At 47.8% G+C, this 26,893-nt stretch overlaps 1 protein-coding gene across 8 annotated transcripts in view; it reads left to right on the top strand.

Moving 5' to 3' along the window:
* The window catches only part of LOC132906638 (mitogen-activated protein kinase-binding protein 1), an 80,859-nt gene that overhangs the window by 28,702 nt on the left and 25,264 nt on the right, over positions 1-26,893 (top strand). For 6 of the 8 annotated variants that reach the window (XM_060959295.1, XM_060959454.1, XM_060959541.1 and 3 more), the window contains exon 3: positions 24,105-24,196. In XM_060959295.1, coding sequence (XP_060815278.1) covers positions 24,105-24,196 — 92 coding nt within the window. Of the gene's footprint in view, positions 1-6,893; positions 7,929-15,611; positions 15,797-24,104; positions 24,197-26,893 lie in introns of those variants that run through there. The other 2 variants (XM_060959115.1, XM_060959374.1) reach the window with 2 other exon arrangements.

Below are 26,893 nucleotides of genomic sequence, written 5' to 3'. Positions count from 1 at the left end.
GATCTTTATTTTGATAGAACGAAATGGACCGAACGTAATTCGATAAAATAATATAAAACGGGAAATGTGCATCCATTATTTCCTTATGAAACGAAAGAAACTTTTCGGACGACCTAATATCTTCTCCAAGTAACACTGCGAGGACGATCGTTTTTTATCTGTTCGCTTCTACGCGAATTTACCAGCAAACTACTCGCAACGTATTTACGAAAATGCCGCGGCGTAATTGCACGATCTGGAAAATTTAGAACCGCGTTGCGTTAAAGAGGAAAGCATGCTTTGATTAATCGGCGTATCTAACGCCGTGGACTATACAGGATAGTAAGCGGTTATACGAGCGATGGCACAGTCGATGTCACCAGTTTTTGCCGCGCTTTGCACGTTCGCGCAGCTTAACAAGCTTCCCCCCGCTTCGATCGTCCGTCGGTAGCGTCGGTCGGATTTCGCCTGGCTTATTTAGTGTTGAGGTTATTAGATGTATGTGAATACAAAGGAACGCGTGAATAAATCGTAAGGTGGAATATATATTTTGAATACTAAAGTGTAAGTACAAAGGTTGGAACACAATACGAGCTGGTCGAGATCCGCACGATAGCAGCGTTACTCTAGGACTGAAAAACCCTGAAGCCAACGTTGCGTGTGTACCGTTTATGGTTTGTCTCTGACGCAATCTTTTGTTCTGTCTATGCGCTGTCGATGGCTTCGATGCTTGAGAAAACTAAAGACCAGGCGTAGAGTTTTCTTAGAAGTGGCGACCACTTCAACATTTAGAAATTTGGGAAAAATTGGGAAAAAACCTTTGAGGGACGGATTTTTATGCGTTTATCGGAAATTCGAAAGTTGAAAAATCGATGGCGATGCAACGCCGTAAAGTTGGAGCAGCCGTCGTTCAACGTTTCATCCGTCGGGATGGAAAACGTGAACGATTGGCGCGACGAACTTGCCGCGATAGAAGCGGCTTCCACACAAAGCGGCGTGACGTACGACTGACACCGGCCAAGACAATAGTCGCAGTCCAACCGTGTGGATTTCTCGATACGCGCCGGATGCGTGTTATTATTATGCATCCCTGTCCGTGCAGCAGCCCCGGATTGACGTCACCGCGATTCTCCATTTTTCGAGGGCTCGCTTCGCCTCGTCTCGGAGCTGCGGCTGCGGCCACGCCGCGCCGGTGTGTCAAGTATGCGCGAACGTGGGCGACGCGCTGCCGTGCACAACGCGCGCTGCACTTGCAGCCCGCATTCCGTGGCCGGTCGTTTCTCGAGGCCTCGGAGTCTTCCGCGACGAGTCGCCGCTCTCTGCGGAAAATCTCACCGCTCGTTTCCATGCCACTTTCCCTCTCGGACAAGTGGATCGGATTACGCGACTCTCTCGAGACGCGACGCGACGCGTGCGCCTGCACACGCTGCCTTCGTTACATCAACCGTCGCGTAACACCCTGTTATTTTGTCGTTTCGCCACCGAGCGTCGCGTTATCGCGATCAACGTGGATGCCTTCGTCTTCGATGCTGTGGCATCGTACGAATCGAACAGAGGCTAGGGATAGTCTTCTATCGACGTATCGAACGACAAACGATACGACGATGGTCGGGAAGAAAAATCTTTGGCAATCGAATTGGAATCTCGAGGCAGCTTGAAGCTGCGTGAGTCGCTGGCTCGCCGCTCGTTCGAACAAGTGGTCGTCGATAACCGGATAATCTTCTTTACCCTGTGAACCGTGCTTCGAAGCGATTACGACGATAGGCGCCTCCTGTCACTCGAGTCGCGTACTAGAAGATGTACGAACGTTCGTGTCGTGATCGAAACGATCGAACTTTTAAACCATTTTTACGTTTGTTCTTAATTTTGGAAGTTAAACTTAATGCCGTAGAGAGAGGGATCGATGGTTTGAAGAAAACACGAGTCACGTTCATTTACTCAGCTGTTTAATGCGATCTTTTAACGTTTGCTCTGCGACGGAATGAAACCGATCGTCAACGTTTCCAGATCGGAGAATGTTTAGATTATCGACGCTCGGTTAACCGCGAACGCCGATGACTGACGCGGTTTCCAAGTTTTATCGCCTACGTTTCTTTAACTTCGCCCGGTTTATCCCTTTTTCCGTCGAGTCAAGCTCTAGTCGATCGCGCAGATTGCGTTTGCGATATTTTCGGGAAAGAGATGTACAGATTTCTCTTTGAAATCTCAACTTGGAAATTTTTCTCGTGAACGAAAAACGCCGTACGCCCGCGCGAGCTCCGAAATCACGATTGTATGTAAATGAACGCGTAGGTGGGCGACGGAGAATCGGTTCTACGCTCTGCCCTCGCCAGTTTTTCGAAGCGACAGCGCTGCTTCGTTGTTGCCGCCTGTCTCAGCGATCGAGGTTAAAATTTTAATTGCTCGCGTTTGGGTCAATTCGTTGGAAGAAAGCGCGCTCAGCAAAGACCTTCGGAATCTTAAATCGGTTTTCTTCGACGATTTTGCAAATATCGCGAGTTCATCGTTGCCATTGACTTGCAAACGATTCAGAGGAGTCTGCGACCCACAAGTCCGAATCTGGTCTTGAATTCGGAACTCGTTTCCGCCTGACCAAGACCTCGACAAATTCGTCGGGGATGCAGTCGCGAAACAGGTGTATGCCGCTCGCAGCTGGTGCGGATCGTTGACCTAGTCGACACACTTTACTCGGCGAACCGCCTGCTTTTACTTTTTCTTCGAAGGACCAATGTCATCCGTTTCGTCATTCGAAAATCCGTGTGCCCCTTCACTAATCGTCAACAACTCGGTCCGCGGTCGTAGCACGTGACGTAAACTTTAAAAATTTCCAATCCACCAAATTTCATTGAAAGTTACGTCAACTTTGGCGTCAAAGAAATTTCCAGTGTAATTCCCCGTCGATTCTTCTCTCTCTTCTTCTCTCGAAACACCGATCAGACAGGTGTGACAGGTGTAAAGTCACATGACTGTGGCTGGATGCGATTTCCTGTTTCGTCTAACGGTGCGACACAACGCCGCTTCTTCCTCTACGTTCTCAGCGACCGATCTTTTCATTTACATACCGACTTTGAATCGGTCGATCTTGTATCTCTGATACTTGAAGGAATCGCTAGATATTTGCTCCGTTTCCTGCAACCTGGCTGTCTAACGCTTTGACTGCCACGGTGGTCATTGGTGACCGGAGAATCGAATTTCTTACAATTGGAAAAATTCAATGACAATTGACAGTTGGGACATTTGGAATATACCCGATAAATAGAAGATAGTTTGAAATAAAATGTACCCCATCGAACAATTAAACATTTTTATTAGAACATCAGTAAAAAAAAAAAAAAATGAGAACAAATTTTGCATCTAACCGTGCACTGTGTTAAAACACCGTGACATCCTCATAAAACATGTGATCTCGTGCCAATGACCTGGGAAAACCTTTTAGACTTTATTACATCGGATGTTAATGACCAATAAGGGACACACCTTTGTCTACCATCGCAGCCCTTTCGCGTCCAGTTTCATCGTTTCTCGCGTGTCACGGGCTTTTACCACTCGCTTGTAGTCGGCTTTTAATAAAATTGCTTCTTATCACGCGACCAGCTTCTCCTCCTCTCTTTGCTTTTTACCTACAACTTTTCGGACGATACCCGAACGCTTATAATTCTCGATTCCAAGCAAAAGCGAATTCGTGTACTACGCGAATGGTTGTTAAAAGTGGCACGATTGCTCCATCGAACCTGCACGAAACGGGACAAAGCGAGTTGGAACATTTTCGAGCGAAAAATGCGATCTTCTTTAATTGTACCGTTTCAGGTTTTTGCTGTTCGCGTTTAGCAAACAAAACAGTTTACGGCAACCTGGGTTCTTCTTCGGCGTCCGGCTTTTTATTACGAAGCGCGTAAAAGGAAGAAACGTGGTCGACTGCGCAAGAATCCCGGCGAACTGCCATTACGTTCTCTTTCTTTTTTTTATTTTTTTGCCGAGTCTCAATCAGCGAGCTTTCGCGTCGCATTAACACGTGACATCGGTCGTTAAAGCGTGCCATTAGATAATTCGTGGCGGCCATTCGACCGTTTCGATAGAAGCTCCCATTTGGGAAGGGGAGAAACGTATCGAGCGAATTTCGACCGATAGCCAATCTCCGAGGAATGAATTTCTCATCGCGGAAGCGGAAGGGACGTTGCCTCCGCACGACGGATACGGAGATCAGCGTTTGAATTAATTATTCGGTCGTTCCATTCTAGTCGCGCGAGTTCCATCCTCGATTTGCACGAGTTCGTCCCCTTTCGCGTTTCAAGTTCGTTGCCCGGCCGAATACGCGTTCACGCGAACGAAAATAGATGGCCGATTCTTCCGTTCTCCGTAAAAGAAATAGCGTAACGTATCGAGATTTTTATCTTCAAATAACTTCGTTCCGAAAGCTAAGAGACCGCGTTCGGTTGCTTCCTTTCCATCGACGAAGCGTGCGATTCCCTTGCAAAACGTCCACCGTATGACGCGCGCTAATACGACGTTCTCGCGTCACCGATTAATAACGTACGTCGATCGGCCGTCGATTCTCTGCCGGTCTACCCAGTTCCTATGTAAATTTCGACGAATGTGTACGTACACGGTTTTGGCGGTTCATCGAATCGACGAGCAGCTCGATTACATCATCGGGCTAAATAACTCGACGTCGTTTCTCTGCGATTACGTGTATGCATATGCGTATTTGCGTTGCTCGGCGTCCGATTGTTCGCCGATCGAATTTATCAACGATACCGGCAACTCCCACATTTTCCTACGACCTCGATAGAGTTTGGTCCGAATTACTTGGCGCAACTTTCCTAAAGTAGTGTTTATTCCGTCGATCGTATAACAGGTACTTAGGAAGTTAAATTGCAACGGTGGTTCCCGTTTGGCTTTCTCTTCCACTTCCGAAAGAAGTTTTCCACTTCTCTTTTCCATTGCTTAAACTTTACTTAAATGGTTCTCGACTAACAAACGACGTCTGTTTCACGCGTACAAGCTATGGACGAGTAACGTATATCTAGAAGCATACACCAAGCGATTCCCTGTGGAAAAATAAGAGCAGAATACGGGAATGATATTCTCTCTACGCTTCGTTTTCGAGAAAATCGAGTTTCGAAGATTTATCAAGTATGCTGGAACGTGGCTACACGTGCCACGTATATCGAACCTATAGGATACGTTTGCACGATAACGCTAGAACTACCACACCAGACGAATCGACTGGTTTTACAATTTTATTTTACAATTCCTACTTCGTGTTCTATTTTTTTCCGCAATGATGTAATGACTTTCGCAACAATAACTAAAAGAATAATATAATGAATTTTCTTTTCTTTTTATGTATTTCGACTGAAAATAATTTTGTATCAAGGCTACTTAAACCAATACCAGTGAAAATGATTGGTACTTGTCCAATCCAAGTATAAAAGGGTCCTGCAATCTGTCTATCGAACTCGAATTAATCAGTTTCCTCGTCTTGTACAACTTCCCACACGTTTCCCAAATTTTTACCGCGTATCGTTCGATATGACGATATCAGTCATCAGGAAAATTCCGCATCGATCGCTAGATGTTAACACTAGAAATACCAGTTAAAATGACTAGTTCTACAATTTTATAAACGTGTCAACCCTCGTTTAGGGATCCCAGATGGATTAATAATACTAAAAATGTACTACGTAACATGGAATTGCTTCTATAAGAAAGTAATAAATCGATAAATATAAAAATATTCTATTAGGTATTTTTTAAAGAGCAGTCATTTTCATTGGTTTTGGTAGAAATAGCTTCGCGTTAACTATTGGTAGTTCTAGTGATAACGCGCGCTGTGGCTGTGTCCCGTGAAGTCGAAAGTAAACGCTACGCGACCAGCTCGTGGCGCACGTAGCCGCCTACTTTCGGCGCCAGAAATCCAGAAATTACAGATTCGCTTTCGTCCGGAGAAGATTTTTCGGGCATACATATTCAGCGTTCCGGTTTTCGTTCGCGATCCGCTGGTTGCATAGACCGTTTCAATCTAAAGCCGCGATCTCGCTTTCGGAGTTTTACTTTCTTCCTTTTAATCGATAGCCTACAATTGCACGGCAATAACCAGGCCAAATTCGAGTTACGTCGTCGGTCAATTTCACCCGACGTTTCCACGCCGCGATTTTAATCCGCGACTCGTCAACGCCGGTTCAATACCGATCGAACTTTCCCTTTCGATGCTTCGTCGCGTTACAAAACGCCACTCGCGAAGGTGGAGGCGCAAGAGCAGAATTACGCTTCGCAGCGACTGTGGGAGGCCGAAAATCGTTTCACTAACGTGGGTGGAAATTTCGTATTCTCCGTCCTTAACGAGCGAGGACAGACGAGCCAAGTGCCCACGTAGGATCCTAGAGTAAACACGATCGAGAACACGATTTCAGAAACACGATTTCATTGCGTGGACCGGCTCGAAAGCCTGAAAGACGCGAGAAACGTTTCGATAAGAGCGAACATGCACTTGCATACTTCGGTCTGGTTCCTCGCTCACGGGAATGGTTGACTGAAAATCGTCGCATGTCGCGATGGAACATCGTCGTTTGAATTCCAAGCAGCAAGGACGAGAAAGAAGAATGCACGATCGAGTAGAGAAACTCTTCGTCGGGGATTCTGGTCGGGGCGCGAATTTCGAGACGCACGAAACACGCAACTCGATCTTTGGCTTTGCTATTCTCGTTTTCCGTGGAAGCATCCTCGTCGGCTGTTCGTATCGGTCGACTATCGGAAACGACCACGTACGTCGAAATAGGAGAAAAATGTGGCGAGAGAGAAAAGAAGGGAGAGAGGAGAGGGAAAATCGAACGGACATCGTCGGGTAAAGGCTTGGCAAGTGGCAGATATACGTTACAGTCGCGGTCTCGGGAGTGGGGTTACACGATCGTCGGTCGGAGCGGTAGCCTGGAGAACACCTCAGTTCGGAGTCGGACGTCCTCCGTCGCTCTTCTTCCTCCTGCTCTTCCTTCCATCTCCGGTCGCCTCGTTCGTTTTCCTTTCTCTCTGCGACCGGCTCGTTAGCGGTCACGCGATCGCCGGTGCGAGAAATTAACAGCGATTATAAATCGACTCGTTGCGCAACCGACCCGGTCCTCTGAAACGCCACGTCGCGTTCGATTTTAAATTCGGCCGGTTACGACGGTGTTTTCGTCTGTTCGATGCGACCAGTGATCGTGGAAGTCTGGCACAGGCCAGTGTCGTGAATTCGTGAAACGATTTCGTCGGCCAGTGAAAAGGTCGCTGGAACCGAAGAAGGTGCGGATGCGCGAGCGGAAGGAAACGGCTCTCCAGACACCTCTAGCATCGAAGATGCTTTGAGCGACGTTCGTGCTGTTTACGGCGACGCTGCGAGTCTCGGAAGCGCGCCAGTGCGTCGACACGTCTCGGTTAATTTACACGCGTGCGAAGCACCGCGCCGACGCTTCCAAGCTACGATCGTTCGCCGTGTCTGGCAAACGCACGCGATCTAGACGGTGATAAACGTATAGACGAACATAGAGGGAGTAGGAAATGGAATGGAAGGAAGATGGAATGAGATGGAATGAGATCTAAGATGCGTGCGCTGGCAAGCCACCGGAGGATCGTTGCCCGAACCTCTCGATCCGAAACGAAGGTCAAAGTCGCGTCGTAGCGACGATTCGCGGCGAACCGAGAGAAACGACTTCGCGTGCCACTTCGCCAGCAAGGATACGGATAATTTTGATGTTCCATCGCGGTCCCGCGACTCGACGGGGAAAGTCAGGCTCGTCGAGGGAAAACGACGAGAGATGCGAGAAACCGGGGACACGCGGTGACCGAGAAACACGACACGCGAACGCACCCTGCACGAACCCGTGGAAGAAAATTGCACGGGAGAAATGGCTCTGATAGCTCCGAGGAACAGCTCGCCCGTGGTACGGGACAAGGAGAGCATACCAGCCTACGACGTACGTATGCACGCACTCGCGATTATCTTCGTCCAACGCCTGCCGATCTTCTGCTACGTCTGTTCGTTGTTCTGCGATCGTTCGTTCTTTCCCGGTGCTTGCGTCCTTCTCGGACGCCGAGGAGCTTGTCGCGTTGTTAGACAGACGCGCGAGGACAAAGTATACGCATAACGATCATTTCTCGTAATTCCACCGATCGTTTACCGAGTGAAGTTTACTCGAATGTCGACGATTCCGCCGTAATTGCACTTCCGTGGTAATTTCGTAGATGCCGTTAGTCGGAGACCGTCGCGTGGAAGGATAAAAACGGGACGAATAGAACGATAGGAAAATTTTTGAGAAGCAGAGAAGAAGATATAACTTGTAGCAGTTCGCGGTGTTCCGCGAACTCGAGAAGAACCAGCGATGTTATCGATTCGCTGAAATATTAACGACCGTGATATTGAAAAATAATACGGTTGCAACACGGTGTTGCGATCTCGTTATATCACGAACGCGTATCGAAATAGCCGCATTTTCACGTCGAAACATCGCGCGATTACGTAAACGCGTGTACTTCCGATATCGTTCCGGCGTCGTGTCCATTCATACGTCTGAAAGAACGCGCTTTCCTCGCGTTAACCGGCTCTCGGGGGAAACGATTCGCTTTGCTTTTCCTCGCGGACGTCGTCTAGCCTGTGTCAGCTCGCGATCGTAACGTATAGTCCAGGACGGAAAGTCGTATCGTCGATTAGCGAAATCGAGTCCGCGGTTAACGCTCAGCGAGCGAATTAATCGATCGCGCGATTTTTCTCCTTCCATAATTCGTATGTATTTACGTACTTGGCGCCACGCGTTATTACCTTATTTCGTCCAACGTGAATGGAGTTATTACGCGGTCGTTGATCTCCGATGTACGTTTTCGTATTACGTTTCGATAAATTACCTTTGCTTCTACCTCGATGTCGTAATCTTGGCGGAATATTCCGACCGGTTGGATGCAAAACTGACTTGGTCGACGAGTTTGTTAAAGAGAGTGTCGAAAGTACCATAATATCGTCGCTAAATCTTATTTCCGTGAGTCGACTTGTCGCATCTCGGATTCTTTTACCGCAAGCCGGTTCTTGTTTTTTCGAGATATCGACGAGTTACCGAATCCGGCGGCAATTACCGGCGACAACTTCCAGTCTCCCGAAATATCGAAGCAAGTAAAATGAAAGTAAACGTCCGCAACTGTGCAGAAGGATGAGTTCGTTTAACGGCGTTGCAGTTTACTACCGCGCAATAATCTGGCAAACGAACTGTGCCACGGGTGTTTAATTATTCCGCGAGATTGATAAGGAAAGACCGGTTTCGAAGCGTAAAGGCGAACCGTGTACCTGCGCGTACGTTGCCTTCTGCGTTAACTGGTACATTGTTACCGCGAACAATCGCGTTACAGCGCTCGCTCGAGCACCGCGACTTCGTTTGTACGCGGATGTTTTTTTTTCACAAATTTTCGTTGTATAATTTTCTTTGTCACGGCGAATAAGAGGGACGAAGGGAGGATAACTCCACGAGCTACGTAGCTACAGTTAGTCAACGGTTTGAATTTCGCCGCTCGATGCGCACAACGATGATTTCACAAAGACAGTTCGCATCGAATCGTCTTCTAGCGAGGAATCTAACGAGTGAATATAACAAGCGTAAATTCTGAATAGAAAATGTTACGATACATGTGCACTGGAAAAATATAAATGTGTGTACGTATGCATATGTATGAATACGTACTTCAGTTTCTATGGGAGAAAGGGGCCTTTGCAACTACGCTGATTTCACTGTACGCGGCCAGTCGGTATCCTTAAGGATACCCGCAGGTTATTAATATATATATATATTATTATATTTCAAGCTGCTCAAAGGGATCAACGTGTATCGTCGGTACAATATCGTCGCATTTTCGTTGAGAAAGTATTGGCGATATTAACATCGGCGGTATTATTGATAGACCTCGTATTTTACCGCTTTTGTTCCCTAATTTTAATCGACCCACCGTCGAACCTTCGAGTCGTTACGTTCGAGGACCGATGCAAAAGTTTCTCCGTAAAAGTTGGCGAAGAAAATCGTTGCCACGATGAACGTTGCTCTCTGTGCACGCCGAAGCGATATTGCCGTTTGATCTAACGTTAAAAGCGCGCCCATTGAAAAGCCTCGCGATAGCGCGTTAATAACAGCCAGGCTTCGATGATTCGCATTCATTCGTACGCGGTGAAAAATACGAAATCGCGCCGACCGATTCACCGATGCGGTCGTCGCTTCCATCTTGCGAAAAAAGAGCCATTCACGCGTCTCTCCCGCGCCCTGTTTATCGAAATCGAATCGAAATCGACGTGGAATAAGTACAAAGCCGCGTCGGTTCGTTGCACATCGATGTTCGCGTCGATTCGTCGATCGATCGTTCAACGTCGGATCTCTTTTCGCGATTTCCTTGCAACTTTCGAGCGCGAATCGCGAGTTTAACTCTGGACAAGATTTTCACCCGACCGGTAGAGAGCAGGCAGCCAGCCCGTCAAAAATGCACGGAAAGGCAGCGCGTGGCACACTTTCCGCGATAGTCCTTTTCCCCGGCATGCGAGAACGCTGCATCAGGCTCGGCAATCACCTGCCTTCTTTCTACTCGCAGTTTATCTTCGGTACCGTTGCCACGCACCAGCATCGTTTCCAACTTTATCTCTGTCCTAGCTCGCCCAGTGCTACCGACCAATCGAGCGTCGCTCGGCCCGACGAATTACGCTCTTAATATGCCACCGCTTGCAAGTCGAAAGAAGATACGCGACGTTACTCTATTTTCTCCTCTGTTTTCTTCTTTTTTTTTCTTGTTGTTTCATCCTAACACTTTACCGACCGCTAGCGGTTCAACGGCATACGCGCGTCCGACCAGCTCCGGCAGCTCAGGCGCAGATTCTCCCTGGCGCCGGCTCTGTTTTTCAAATTGATATAAAATTGTGGGAGCTTACAAAGCTTACAAAGCTTAGTACTAAATAACAAATTACTGCTCAAATAATGAGAAAGATCGTCGGCGACAAAAGCTGATTAATAGGATATTGGTCGGTAAAGTGTTAAGCCGTGATTAACTGTCCTGTCCGTTCAATTTCCACGTACCTTCTAAGAACACGAGGAGAAATAATATCCTTTACGTCGATGTATCTGAAATTGTAGGTTGACGTTAACTCATTTGCATCGTGGCCCTACTTAAGAGGACTGGTTCCTATCACCGCGCGCAGTCGGTCGTAGGTGCAGTAAATGACATGCGAATTCTTCATGAATCTTACATTCTTTATAACAGAAGAAAAAAGTAAAAATTATTTATTTAGAAAAAAATTATTTAGATTAAAATGGAAATAAAAAGAAGCAGTCGCAACGCGCGTAGTAATCAGCGCTTGGATGCAAATGGGTTAACTGTACTGCGTTGCTAATGTCCTCCGCTGTTGAAGCAACGTTAAACATATTTATATATATATATATATATGTACGTTTAAGGTACGGTTGTTTGGACTCGTCGTACCGTATCTTTAATTGTGCCAATCGCTACGCTGACCGCCTCGACCTTTTTGCTGCGAATACCGCTTCGTTGAAACGCAAGCCTTGTATAGGCTCGTGGATGACGATTCGATATTGCGTATGTCTTTTTCGTACGTCTTTAAGCCGTGTTTATTTGATATTCGTGTATGTCTGTACGCGAAATGTTAACCTTTCGTATTGAAAATTTCTCCTGCTACCTTTCGGAGAATACTTGCGAATATTCTTAGAAGGAACGGACTGAAAGAGTTTTGCATAAACTACATCGACGATATTTTAGTTTTTTCTGAAACACTCGATCGACATATCAGGCATGTAGAGACGCTGACGAGAGCTATTAAGAAAGAAGGCTTTCGATCGAAACTGACCAAATATAATTTTGCAAAAAGTTCAGTGAAATATCTTGGTCGCGTCATCGAAAAAAACGGTCTGCGACCAAGAGGAAACAGTCTCAGAGCAATACGCGAATTTGAACGCCCAAAGAACGAAAAAAATGTAAGACAATTACCGGGGAAAATTAATTTTTATTATAAATTTATAGAAAATGCCTGCAAACTCCTGCAACCACTTCGTAACTTACTAAGGAAAAATGTCCTATGGTCGAATACGTTTCGTTAATAAATGATACGATACGATACGATTAAGCGAACCTGAAACAAGTTTCTTCGTACTACTTTGGCGAAGAACGTTCGAAGCCCCTTCGATAGGGCGCGTGTCGCGTTCAATTATCATCGCCTCGTAAAATGCGTCGCTTCCAGCTAAACCATTAGCGTTAGCGTTTAGCCTTCTAACCCGGCTTACAGACACACATTTCCAACGCGAAATGGCTAGCTCGACCTCGCTGTAAACAATGCACGATTATAGATTACAACTACGATATCCATTGGAGGGTCTTTAACGGAGTTATTTAGCGAATAAGAAGCGCGCGAGTGGCGTCGTGGCCGAGTGAACGAATTCGGGAAGCGTTCGTGCGAAAGAAAATACGTGTTTGCGAGGCAGCCGACTTTTTGTCGCGGTTAATGAGACCATCGCATCGTATAGGGTTCCTTTGCGTAAATTAAAGCCATTGCTGCACCAACGCGACCATTATGCTCAGCAGAGGCGCACGTTTCATAGCAAAGTAGATGTACGTTCCCTTTTCCTACCGCTGAATTTTGTTGTTTCGCTTTCCCCGAGGTCGGAAGGAAGCTTCGAACCATGGCGAAACGAAGGAGAATAGAGACACGCGTTCACTCGATGGTAGAAGTTTCGCGAGCTACCCTCGAGAGTATTTCTCGCGAGTGGACACCGCATCGAAAGTGGCTGTCTTGTTTGATCGATTGAGTCGGATAGTCGCTATGAACGCCCACCTGCGAGAAATACTCGGCAGAATGAGTCAGGAATAGCTTTATTCTCGAGTGAACACGCAGCTTAAATCACGAGGTCCATGGCGTTGATCGGCAAACCGGTCGATAAATAGGCAAATAAATAGGTACATCGAATACATGGCGGAAGCGAGCTAAGTCGATGGGTTCTGATTAGATCTGTTCTCACGACTGCGTCGATGTATAATACGTAAACGTATAGGAACACGTCGTGGAAAGTTCATCGAAGGAGTTTCGACTCTCGAATGCTAATTATAGTTCAAATGGCACACGACTTTTCCTTACGCGAACAGAAACGTACGCGCTCTATCGGTCAACCGGTTGATAACCGATCCAACTCGTTCTCCTCGACTCTGTTCCAGAGGATGATGCGGCCTGTACGGGCGATTAATCGCCTCGCGGCCGTCGGAAAACATCGCGGACATTAACGCGGTAATCAGCGAGATCGAAAGATGGGAAGAATCGCCGGTGCACGTGCCCGAGTTCCATTCGATCGGTCCGGTTAGCGGTCGAATAAATCGATCGATACGGCGCGATAAGCCGCGTTTATCGTCGAAGCACGCGTAAATTTCCGTGTCTGGCGTTCGCTTAACAACCGTTGTACGCGTTTGTCGGCCGTGTCTGCCGCAAACGCGCCTTCTCACTCGCGTACGAGCTTATTCTTATTCTTCGCCGATGCGGTATAACTGTACCAGGGTGTGGCTTACACGCCGCGACTCGACGCGCCGCACGCGGGGAAAAACGGTCATGCACGAAACTCCTAATGGCCCGTTAGATCGATCTGCTATGGTAACGCGAATACGTATACGTGCATGCGACTTTCATCCAGCCCTCGTGCGAGTCGCACCCTTCGCCATCCGGTCCGCTTTCAACCACGTCGTTTTTGTCCTATTTTTTAGAAGGAGAGAAACCTTGCTTGATGATCTTGTACGCGATCGATTGTAGCACGTGGCAACGAACGGAAGCCCATCTTGTTCCAAACAAATTTCTCTGGCCGATTTTATTCCAACCGCGACCTGGAGTTTCTTCGCTTGTTAGCAGCGATCGCTCACGGCCGAGATTCGTTCCATCGCGAGGAAACGGCACGATGAAAACGCAGAAAAAAGGCGGTTAACAGGCACGGCGCATTCGCGGGAAGAACGCGATGCGTTAGATGCGATGGCGAGGTAGAATATCCGGCGGCGATCGGTTCCCTCGGTTTTCCAGATGCTTTGGTGTGAACTTGGCTTTATCCGTCGACGATCTTCCCGCGTTTCCCGATTCCTCTCCAAGTTTTACCTCTTTCATCCGAGAGATATCGCGTTCATCGCACGCGTTCGGCAGATCTCTCGGCTGGGATATTCCTGACGTAGGCTGAAGAAAAATTCCTCTCGATATCGATCAAACACGCGTTTCAACGAGTACCGTTTTGCACGCTCCCGTTGGCAAAGGGCGTGCGAACGTTGCTCAGTTTTTCCTACAAGAACAGCGACTGCCGGTCGGACCTCGCAGACGCTACGAAAGAAGAAATGGACGCGTCATTGACCCGTGAAGCAATCGCGTTAAGCTCGACGGCATCGTTTTCTTCCTTTTGTATTCGCTAAAATATGCTACTCGAACGTCGTGCAACGCATCGCGCAATTTCGAAGCGCCAAGGAGATGAATTATTTGAAGCGCTATCTCGTGGAGTTGGCTACGCACGTAGCAGTTTAATTAGCCTTCTCTACCTCGGCCGTTGCAAACGAGTTTAGCGATAAATATTTATCGCGAATAAAGCTACACTCTTGAAACCGTTCTTCGTCGTATATTCCTTCGCGAGAATACGCTGCAAGCCCCCCCCCTGTATTTTTCACACCTCGCGACACCCGCTTCGAAAACTTACGAATTTCTCGCCAAAGTTTAACTTTGCACGAATTTCCTCGGTTTTGATCGAAACAACGGAGTTTGTATGTTTTTCCGCAAACTATCCGTTGAGTCGTACCTTTTACCTTTGTCTTTTCCTTTTTGCTCGATGAAGTAAGATGCGGTGCGATTTCGCTCGCAGCTAAATATTTATCGTTGGCTGCGATTAGCTACGTCCTTCGAAAGATTCATCGTCGCGAGTTGTGTTTTGCGTATGCACAGGCATTATCCCTTCCACGATGCTCCGTGTTCCATGCAAAATTACGCATGCCGAGTCACGCGTCGTCGTGGAAAACGTTGCTCGAATACTCGACTAGAATATCGTGGAATCGTTAAATATGTTTTTCTATTAAAACGTCTTGTGCCTGGACGGCGTTCTCGCTGGCAGAAGAAAACAGAAAATAGGATTTCCGTTAGCGGAGAATTCTTTCCGAATGCCCCGTTGCAATCTCCGTCAAAGTCGGCCAGCCGACCGGTGTAATTTGCATTACGAGCGACTATTCCGGCGCACCGTAGATGGAAATTACGATCGTCGAGACCGAAATTTGCATTATACCATGGCAAAACTGTTTCCGTATCTCGAGTACTGGAACAACTCGAAGCAGTTTGCAAAGTAAAGTGTACCATTAACGAACTTTGCGCAAACGAAATCGCAACCGTTGAGAAGCTTTGGGCGTTCGTTTCTCGGAGTCGCGGCTCGTCGACCATCGACTCGGAGAGGAGAGTGCACGACGCGTGCACGGCATCGTTGATCGAGGCGCGAATTTGTCGGCTCTTTTCATTGAGTCGCGTCGAACCCTGGCTCGTGTTGCGTAATGTTTCGTATTATACGAAGGAGACCTTGTCTTCCGTCGGTCGTAGATTACGTCACCGTACGGTGTATCGCGATGCAGCGACTATAGCCGCTTTCAGCGCATTAGTCTCGGAGATTACGTCTTGTCCGTACGTCTGTTCTTTTCTTCTCAGTCAGTTGGTCCGTCGGTGCTTCTGCGACTGGTCGCGTCTGCCGATGGAACCTCCCGTGAACTGAGGACGTTTCGTCGATTCGAAGAAAGTTCCGTGGGAACGAGAATCATGCTGAGTCGTGTAAGAGACGTTTATCTTCTTTTGGCTATTGATTGCGTCACGTAGAATCGAGACGAAAGACCGAGGAGCGCGGCAGAAAGAATTACGGTGATTGGGTGTTAATCGCGGCGGCGATCGGACGAAAGTACGTGATTTGGCGTTGATAACGACCGCCTTGGCCGACCATGCTGCTTAGTGGATCGATCTGCGGCACTGGCGACATGCGTTTCACATCGGAAGCAACAGAGTGAAAGACGAAGAAGAAGCTAGAACACGTCGCGTAACGCGTACCAACGTGCACGGTGACTCGCGATAACGTCGGAATCGGTCACGCGAGCTACGCGATGCAGCAGGTCTTTCATTGGAAACGGATCTGGGTCGGTCTCGTTATTCCCTACGACCAGACTTCCTCTACGACTTTTCCATTCGAATCGACGATTCCTGCGAATTTTCGGCTATCGATTGCCTAAAGTCAATTTTCTTGCCAACCAAACGATTTCCGGATCAACGAGCTGGCATCCGGCCGCGACTCCTTCCTGGACGAACTTCAAAAGAAATTTCGATGAACGTGGTTTCTCGATCGTTTCGACATCGACGGCCAACGAACGCTGTCTCCACGCTGCTCGACGTTTTCGCGGATGGAACGAAACGAGATTAAGCGAAACGAAAGTTAAACGAAGACTGTCGTCGTCCGCTTAGCGGTGAAAATGTTTGGTCGATGATCTCGTTGGTACTTGGCGTGGACAAAAGGAGGACGCGAATTTACGACGAGTTTGCGAAACGAGTGGAATCGGTACGGTTCTCGAGCTTGGAACGCGATCGCGTCGATATCGGTCGCGTCAAGTGGGCGACACCTTTACGCAGCAACGACGCTCATTTGCATACACATGCCGCGGTCCGCGAACCAGTCGTTTATTCGTCGTCCTTGCGTGGAGCGTGCACAAATACCGCGTTTTGCAACGGACTTTAACGCAACCTACATACGAACAAAGCCGCGCGCTTAACCAAACAGGAAATCTCGAACTCGCTTATTTACTTTGCGGGACGCGCTCGTCCGTTCGTTCGGAGGATCGAGTCTTTCGGCGAATCGCGATCCGCCACTATGGAAAAATTAACGACGCGGATCTCCTGCGCGAGTTTCCCTTTCGTTTGAACGTTACGAGGCGCTGCAAGCGTGCAGACGCGACCCCGAGAACAGGAGGCACGCGACGAAAGACGACCGTACGAGGAAACGCGCAAAAAAAGTCGGCTAATGTACGTTAACGTGTCGGTAGCTCTCGCGCAAGGACGCCGGCTGGATCATCGCTAAAAGCGTCGCAACCGGTTCCACCAGAAGCGCGCGTTATTCGATCGTTAATCGACCGGTCGAGATAACGAGCCTCATGCATCGAACCCGTCGCGATATCGTCGACCTCGATATCCGGTCAGCGAGCGATCAATCACCGGCGGACGCTGTTTTTGCATGTTTTTCGTTCGCAGCGGGGAAACTGGTTCTGGTTTCGCGACAAGTTACGCGTTCGCGCTTCTGAAACGACTTTTGTCGAGCAAATTGCCCGAACGATCGCTTCCATCGGCCGTCGACGATCCATCGCGCGCTGATGCAAAGTCTTCGCGACTCCGGAAACCGGATAACCGTCTCGCGACGGCCGATGACAAACGACGCAGGTGAAATTTATAGCTAGTACCTGGCGGCTGTTTCGTGGCATTCGTATGCACAGCCGGTCTCTCGCGCACCTTGCGAATTACGACACCGGTACATTTTCCAGCGCGTGTTCCGCGAAACAACGACGACCACGGCAACGGCTACGGTGGTCGTTGCGAAACCTTCCGTCCAACGACCATAGATGTACATAGACAGAAGCCCGTGGCACGCGCGTTCTCGTGCCCACATCCGCCGCGTTACGATTTCCATGGTCCCGTACTGGTACTGGACGCAATGGGTGTACGTCGCCAGCGAACCTCTCGATCGACCAGCGTAGGTCGACGACACTAGCGCGTTCGTTTTCCAACAAAACCGCCGTATTTCTATCCCAATAACCCGACTCTCGGCCTTGCTCGCCGACTTTTCGTTCAAGGTCTCTCTCCGAGCTACCCAACGGAGATTTCGTTGTTCCGTCTTCGTAAGTTGGTGGCGGATTGTTGAAGAATTTAGTAGCTCCGATACTTGGCCGATACCGATCGAACGAGTTCGACCGAGAGAAAGTTGGGACTCGTCGTAGATGGACGAGGACCGAATAGACGTTGTACGTTGTAGGTTGGCGATCGGTCTTGAAATCGACGATTCAAACTCGAGTTTTCTAGCCGTAAAAAAATCCATCGAGAGAATCTCTACGTTTAAGAGAGATGCTATCGTCCGAGTCGAGCTATCCGTGAACGCGGCCGTTAAAATCGTTAGACTCGCAGTAACGATTGGAGAGTTTGTTAAATTACGGAGAACACGCGGCCAGATATTCGTACGCCACGCGCGACACAGTTCTCCGTTTAATCGCACACAACGATGCTCCGATCTTCCCTTTCTACCCGTCGTGGTTTTCTCTGGTCATTGCGGCGATCGATCAGCTGCTCGCTCATAGATGCAAGGTTTCACCCCGCGAGAAATTACTTATACTTTCTCCGAAGCTCGAATCGTTTCGCGTGTCGCGCTCCCCTCCTCCGAGACTCGTTTCCTTTAACGAGGCGAATTAATTCCTCGAGATTCTCGGATCACTCTACTTACCACCGACACGAGCGAATCTACTCGCCGGGACACGAACGAATACCGAACGAGAAACTTTGGTCGAACTCGAATCGGTCGCCTTCTCCTTCGTCGTTATTACTACCAGCTGTAAGAATTTTTACGTTTCTCATTTTTACGTAGTCCGTCGGAAAGAACTTTTCTCTACGTCTGTTGTTGTTATTAACCCATTTACATCATGGATCTACTTAACACTAGGACTACCACACCAGCCAAATTGACTGGTTTTACAATTTTATTTTAAAATAATGATTTTCGCAACAATAACTAAAAGAATAATAAAATGAATTTATTTTGTTCTTTATGTATTCAAACTGAAAATAATTTCGTATCAAGGCTACTTATACCAATACCAGTGAAAATGACTGGTACTTGTCAAAGTGTAAAAGGATTCTGCAATCTGTTTATCGAAGCCCAATTAACCAGTTTCCTCGTTTTCTACAACTTTCTACACGTTTTTTCAAATTTTTACCGCGTATCGATGTGATGATATCAGTTATCAGGAAAATTCCGCATCGATCGCTAGATGCTAACACTAAATAAAAATACCACACCAGTCAATATTACTAGTTCTACGATTTTATAAACGTGTTAGTTCTAGCGTTAATACGGTGAAAACGGTTATAGGTAGCGCAGGTTATCCTTTATCGTTGCGCCCGCGATCTTTTTCCACTAAACGTTTGCGAATAATATCGTTCGGACGCCCACGCGAACCGAGCCAGTCATTCGCGTGACGAACCAATGTCGCGGTAGCGTTCTCCTCTCTGCCTACGCCGATCTCGATTGTCCACGGAGCGGAGCGGAGCGTAAGACGAGCGTAAGTGTCCCTGGGTGTCGCGTAACCTCCGCCGACTTCGTTCGATGGAATTCTTCGACGAACCTCCGGATACCGTGCGAAGATCGCATCGAGCCGCTATAACGCGATCGCCGCTTCTAGAACGTCGATTTGCTCGTTCAGCCGTTCGATTTACGATCGTTGGACGCGCTAGTCGTTCATCGTGAAAGTCGACGGAAAAGGGAGCAGGTTTTTGCCTGGAAAGAAACATAAAACGCGGACAGAGCGTTCTCGAATCGCGGAAGTTGTTGCGCGTAACCACCCTTAATTATACCGTTACGAGTCATCTTCGACGAGGACTTTGCGATTACGCAACGATCGCGCAACCGCGACGAATCGCCCTGTCGTTTGGCGCGTATCCCGATGGCTCGGACGATCTCTGCGTTGGCAATTTTATTCTTTTCGATAGATCGTCGATGATTCGTTAAATGGTGAGCGGTAAGACGTTTGTCGGTTTCTCGAGTTCTGATTCGCGCCAGTCGCCCAACTTTACGTAGAACGCGAACGACAAATCGAGAATCGTTCGAGTATCGACTGTTAGTCGCAGATACGGTTCACGAGATTAGAACACTCGTTAGGTCGAACTCGTCGCCAGAATTCCCGAGTTAACGACGACACGGTACGATGGTTCGCGAAAAATTTGACTCGATGGAACTTAATTGCGAACGATCGACAGATGGTGAATGAACGTTGGAGAGCGAAGGAGCGAGTAGCTTTTCGTCGGAGTCCGAAGGAAAGTCGCGAACCATCTACCAAGTTGTTGCGGCTGAGACGCGCTGTTGCTTTCTAAAACCTCGTTTACTACGTTCAGCGACTTTTCGCCCATCGATTTTAAATCGTTCGAATTCGCCCGTGTAGACACACGGTGTCAGTCGAGTCGAAACGACTTGTAGACGTTCGACCAGAAATAGCCCGTTCTTCTATCTTTGAACTGGTCACTTCGACCGAGACCTAGTCGCTTCGAGTATAGTTGCGCGATGCAAATGGCATTTAACCGATGAAAATTTTCGCTCGAACAGCGGACCCTTTTCGAGTCGGAGATACGTCTTCGACGATAGCGAATCTTTCCCTGTAACCGTCGAGTCTGTCGACGTAGTTGGTTAAACGCCGATGATTCGCCAGAGTCGGCACGCGCTGGCAACCGAAAGTCACGAAACGAGTCTTACGACGAAACAATTTCATGGTCTAAAGTTCTAGTGTGCACGGCCGGGGCCCCTCGCGCGCCTGCTTCTCCTTTCGTTTCGCGCAATGCGTTCGTTCGTCGTCGACGAAATCGCACGATGCTAAGAAGCCAACCATGACAGGCTGGCGTTTTCGCAGTGGAAAAAGACGAGCGGCCTGACGAATGAAACGCGCCACGCATTCGTTAAGGCGATAGAGGAGGCGGCGTTTGTCTCCCGGGGGACAACTTGGACGGCGCTAGTCCGAAGTGTAGAGTCTAGAGAAACCGGCCACACGCGGTGAATCTCGGCTTCGAACGAGATTCCCGACTGGGAACGTGGAACGTAAGATTCTCGTTACGCCGCGGTACAGCGGGTTGCTGATATCGATCGGACGAGTTTCTCTGAACTTTTGCCGACAGCCGTGAAAAAAACGGAAGTACGCTGTATTAACAAACTCCGCCTTCGCGAGCCATTCCAGATCAATGCCCCAGTGGCGTATCGAGCGAATTTTCCACGCTGGCGTATCCACTTGCCCTGGCTTTTCTCTTCCCCTGCCATTCTCTGTCTTCCGGATAGCTTCCTCCATAAATAACACGGTGTCTGTCTCTTTGTCGCAGAATCTTCGCGCAACTCGATAATCACCCGCTCGAAAGACTCGACGAGAGAGCCTCGAGGTCGGTCAGAGGCAATGACAGAGTCTTCGGTTATCGATTATGCAGCCGGTCGAAAATAGCAGCTGCCGTTTACGACGATTCTTGGACCGCGGATCATAGAGAAACGATTAGAAACACCGAGACGACGTGGAAAATCGCTGACTGCGATTTATGATCGCAAAATCACGATCGCGATAGCGACGTAACCTTATTCACGACCGTGATCGTGACTTTTTTTATCTCGAGCGAATTCGCTCACTGTGATAGTAATTCTTTTATTTTGCTCTGAATTATTTCGTGTGGAATATTTCGCGATACAGCGTGCAGAAAGGTATCCGCATGTAACGTTAGTTTACTTTATTTAATATTAAAAATGAAAAACAATTGAATTTTCTTTTTTTAATCTTATATCGGTATCTAACACTTTACCGACCGGTAGCGTACAATACAATAGCACACAATACCATACGCACGTCCGACCGGCAGCTCAGGCGCGGATTCTCTCTGGCGCCCTGTTTCGATTTAGACTCTCTAATACCATTCTTTTCGTTCATCGCGAACGGTAAGGTTTTCAAATTGGCATAAAACTGTGGGAGCTTACAAAGCAACGCAACTGACGCAACTGAGCAGGATACCTTAGTACTAAATGACAAATTACTGCTCAAATAATGAGAAAGATCGTCGGTGACAAAAAGCCGATTAATAGGCTATTGATCGTTAAGCGTTGGCAGCAAAAACCGATTAATAGTTTTTCGGTCGGTAAGCATCGGCGGAAAAAGCCGATTAATAGGCTATCGGTCAGTAAGCATCGGCGACAAAAAACCGAGCAATAGGCTATCGGTCGGTAAAGTGTTAAAAACGAGAAACAGTTGAATTTCTTTTTCTTTATCTTATATCGATGTCTTGAAGATATTCGTTCTTCCTGTCAATTTCAAGACCGTAATATATTAATTTGATATCGTTGATGTTAAAATGACACGATTACGCGATGCGTGCAAACAACGGTTGTATCTCTCCTCCAGTCAGAAGCTTCCTCCAATCAGGAAAAATCGCAAATCACCGTGAGGTATTACCGCAATTGAGAACGAACGCGATCGAACTGCTCGTAATTCACAAATAGCAGTTTGCGCTGTCTCTAATTAGATACATCGTACGTCATTCGCGCAGATGCATTCGAACGAGCACTCGCGTAAGTAAATAAGTGGTAAATTCGTTACGTATGACGTTAATCCTTCGCTGCGAAGTACTTACGCGTTAACCAGCAGCGCACGGAGAGTTTAATCGCCGCGCATCGAGCGATTCATCGGTGACGTAACGCGCCTTTCGAGATTAAAATTAATTCTTTTAGAGAGACGAGCAGGAGGTGAGGAGAATCTACGATTTTGTAGTTTCGTGACGAAAGCTTAAAAAATTGTCGCGATCGTCGGCGAAGAATGTGGCGGGTAATTTAATTATTTATCGCTTGTTATTACTTTCACGGGCGAAAGAAAAATCCATTTAGCGGGGAAGATGGTAAAACGCAAGACGGTAGAAATAGAAAAGAAATAGCAAGTGAGAATTTGAAAGAAGTAGCTGAGGTATAGAATAAAAAATCATTGAAAAATGTGTCTTAAAACGTTGACTACTGCGCGTGTTTTCAATGAAATCCCCTTGGGGCCACGAGGACCGCGACAACAACTTATTGTCCAAATTGTCCCGACCAACCTCAGTTGTGTTTAGAATGCTTTAAAGTTTTACGTTCTAAATAATTTTCTTAACAAACCATTTTCGTATTACTTTTGTAATTCAATAGTTCTGTTACTTCCTGTGCAATATCTTTTCAAATACCTACGACGATTCTTCGCAAGTAGTCAAATAAGCGTCACCCGAACACCGCTCAGAAACTTTGCCGTCACCCGAATATGCGTGACGCGACAGTCGACGTATTAAGGGAGAGAATCTCAGAGATTCCATAGGTTCACCGAGCATATCAACCTTGTGATAGACGCTGTTAGCGAAATTCATCGTCCTATTGAAGCAGTTACGGTAGTCGTGCTTACGTTATGCATAAACGGTACGACGTCGTGCAATTTCGCGTTGTTCCGGATAGGCATATTACATGAAATGCACGAGTGACGGACAAGTTATGAGACCTGTATGAACGTGCACGATTCCAAGATTCAAACCCCTAACAATCCCGTCGCAATTGTGGGAATTAAACGGTATAGGGGCACTATACAGCTGCTGGCCAAGTAATTCATAAAAGTTAGCGTCGAACACCCCCGACATCTCCGACGATGAGATTTATATAATAAAGAGACCGAATAACGCTGCCATGTTCTAAGATAGGTTTGATCGATCGACCGTAGCGGCATATGCGTCTTAGGACGTTTCGATACGAAGATACCTCACATAGTTGTTTTGCCACAGAGGATTAACACCGTACGACGCACATAATGTAATGAACGAACTCTGGACAAAGCAATTTCGCTGCTACGTGCAACCTACAACCGGCGACAAGTTCAAACCTTTCGGTACCTCTCCTCGACAAGTATAAATAGACGACCATGCTCTCCAGAAGTCAGTCAGTCGAGCAAATAAGTGTAACGAATCGGTCTAGCGAATCGGCATAACAATTAGTATCGCGCAATCTTCTAACGAATATCATCGAACGAGCAACGCTTGCGATTAACTTTCTACATTTTAAAATATTCCTAAGTATAGTTAATTAGATCGACTCGTCTCGTTATTAATTTAACCAACAACACGTCGCACCGTCTACCACGCGACAATAGGAAATTTCCGAGGGTGTTCGCGTCTCTTACGAGTTTAGATATCCTACGAATTTGACGTGGAGATTTATAGCGACGAGAAATAATATTCCTGTAGTATGTGGTAAAGTGGCAGGGAAAGGTAACGTCAACATCTCTAACGCAAAGGTAACCTGGTATTTAATTTGTTTCAGATCAAGCTAGAACGCGTACTCGGAGTAACCGTATCGAGCAATGCAGCCCTGGATTGCGACGCGACCAGCGAGTTGGTCGCTTATCCTGCCGGGTGAGTTCGAGACCAGTCTCTCGCTTTTCTTCCAGCGATTCCTCTTCGATTGTATGTACGTCGATCCAACTCTGTTACGTGTACCATCCGCTCCTGTCTTCTTTCCGAATCCTATTCTAATCTCACGATTCCTCCTACGACCCTATTTTTCAGCCGATTTTCAGCCTGGTTTCCTATATCGGTACGGAGAGTCGCGATTCGGATTCGACTTTTTCAATCCTGTACCTACTCGTAGCGTTTGCGTACTCGGTTTCCCGATTAGAATTCAGGACGCCGCGGTACTTTGGAGGCTACGTGATTGCGCTGATACTTGGAGACGCGACGCTTGGAAACATCGTGGTCGATCGACTCGATCGCGTCGTTAGTCTCGCCGTTGCAGCCTCGAAATTATTGCCATCGTTCGTCGAGCTCTAAATCGTTCGCCGATAATAGCCGGTATCGATTGCGGAATTAAAGTAATTGGTGGGTTAAGGGGCCGCAAGAACCAGGCAAAAGGGAGAGTGGCGCACGTCGACGATCGCGCTCGCATCGCGTATCGCCTTGAACGAGATCGAAACTTTTGCTACGGTTTATTTCTACGCGAAGGAAATTGCTCGCGTGAACGGGAGCGGTGAACTCCGTGGCTATTTAACCGTAATCGGAAAGTAGAAGTAGCAAGGTCGACTTTTAGAAATCGTTTCGCTTTTCGCAACTTTCGACAGACCCAATGGACGACGACGTATCGGCGGAGAACTTGGTCGACTCCGGGTCGTGATCGGAATGAAAGAGGAAGGAGGTCGTATTACAAATCCGACAAGTTGTTAGAAGTCGGTCGATATTCGTGGGAACGAGCATGCAGAAGAAAGAAGAGATCCTTTGCACAACGCGCGGCACACGGAAGCGCGGCTTTATCTCGATCGGCGATATCGGATCGCGATATTTCGATAAAGATGCTCGCTGGTCGCTGGTCGGTGGAAGCTTGCGAAACGTCGATAGGCTTGGTCGCGCGCGTGTCCCAGATCCGTTGTTTCTCGCCGTTCGACTTTTCGTTTTTTCGACCGCGATATCCTTCGCCTCAACATCCTCTCAACGATCGATCGATCTAAATCGTCGGGCTAAAAGTCGAAGATGCACCGTTGCTGGTTGGCTGTTTAATTGGCTGGTTAGCGTTTCGATTCGCCGATTCGGGGTGACTCTTTCTCCCTGAAACTCACAGGGAACACGTCTTGAACCTCGTCGCACTCGCCTGTGCGATATTTCGAACTCGCGGTAGTTACCGTGCCGCGAACGTTCCGAACTTTTGTTAGAGACCGGCCGTGAAGGAAGAAGGCGACCGTGAAAGAAAGTTCATCTTCGTTAGCGCTTTGTTCGGCGCTGTAAAAAAGTGCACGTGCGATTCTACCGGTCACGGATAAACGCGGACGGTAGAAAAGAAGGCTCGCGCCATGAATGGAAGAATGGCGAAAGTGCGATCGGAAGATTGTGGACTAAGACACTAAGGTTCGCGTGTCAAGAAACAAGCATTTCGACCGCGCTACGTGGTGCCGCTCTTCTGCGGTTCTCCCAGGCTTTTTCCTCGAAATTCGCTTAGTAGTTGGATCTCGCCTGCGACGAACGTTCGCTTTTTCATTTATTTCGCGTTTTCCGCGCGATCGATCGACGATCGGGACTCCTCGGCGGTGAATTATCGCGCACAGTACATAACTCGTCGTCTCGCAGAACTTGGGAAAAGACAGTTGACTGGACGAAAAGAAATGTTTCGCTTCGACGATGTTAATGCAACAACGGAACTTTTTTATTCTCAATCCTCGTTGAACAAAAGTTTCAGCAAAGTAATTCGTCTATCTAATATACGCGAAAACGTACGCGTAAATTAAATCGCGTTTGGTCTCGTTTGAAGAAGGTTAATTAAAAAGATATTAGAAATAAAAAAGTTTCGTCGCTTCATTCTCGTGGACAATTTAACGTTGCTTCGCGGACACATTTGGCTTCCGATCGAGTTACGCTAGTCAGCCGTCGAACTTTGCGGTGTGTCAAAAGGAATATTAGGGTGTCCTTGGGGAAAACTCCCCTCCGTAGCGTGGGGATGACGACCGATCAATTAGGAGGAACATCGTGGTTCGCTTAGAGAGAAAAACCGTATTCGCCGAGCGACGCGCACTCGTTAGCCCATTGTATCGCTAATTACGATGGCGATAGAGAAAAACGGCGCAGTAGGATGACGCGCTAGCTCGGCGCGTAATCGAGCGTCGCTTGACAGAAAGCACGGTGACGAGCGAGAACTGGTGATTTTCGCACGTGCTACTTGAGTCGCCTAAATCCGCGGCGCCATCGAGCCGGACGTCGAGAACGTACATGTCGCGGATACGTCGGGTGCAAGCGAACAAGCAAACAGCTATGTACGGTACTCGGAAATCGGGTCAAGAGAGAGGTGAATGGACCAAAAGATTCTGTGTCGGAGATCCGCCTCGAACGATAAGCGTCGGCGACAATTAAATCGTTCGATCGACCTGGCAACCTCTGCATCCCTTGGCTGTGTATGCGCTTTTTGCCGCGCCAAGCCACGGCGATTCTTTCCTTTCGTTTCGTCGACGACTCGATCGGCCTGGTTTACAGAGACGTTCGTTAGCATCGATGCCGCGATGTTACCAGCTCGAGCGGAATTATGATTCTTCGGTCACGTAATGTAGCGTAATTACGAGCACGAGCATGGTAACG

The sequence above is a fragment of the Bombus pascuorum genome, chromosome 1, assembly GCF_905332965.1.
Source record: "Bombus pascuorum chromosome 1, iyBomPasc1.1, whole genome shotgun sequence".
In the NCBI taxonomy this organism is placed as follows: domain Eukaryota; kingdom Metazoa; phylum Arthropoda; class Insecta; order Hymenoptera; family Apidae; genus Bombus; species Bombus pascuorum.
Note: the sequence above shows the minus strand (reverse complement) of the source record. Positions and strands in the feature narration are given on the sequence as shown.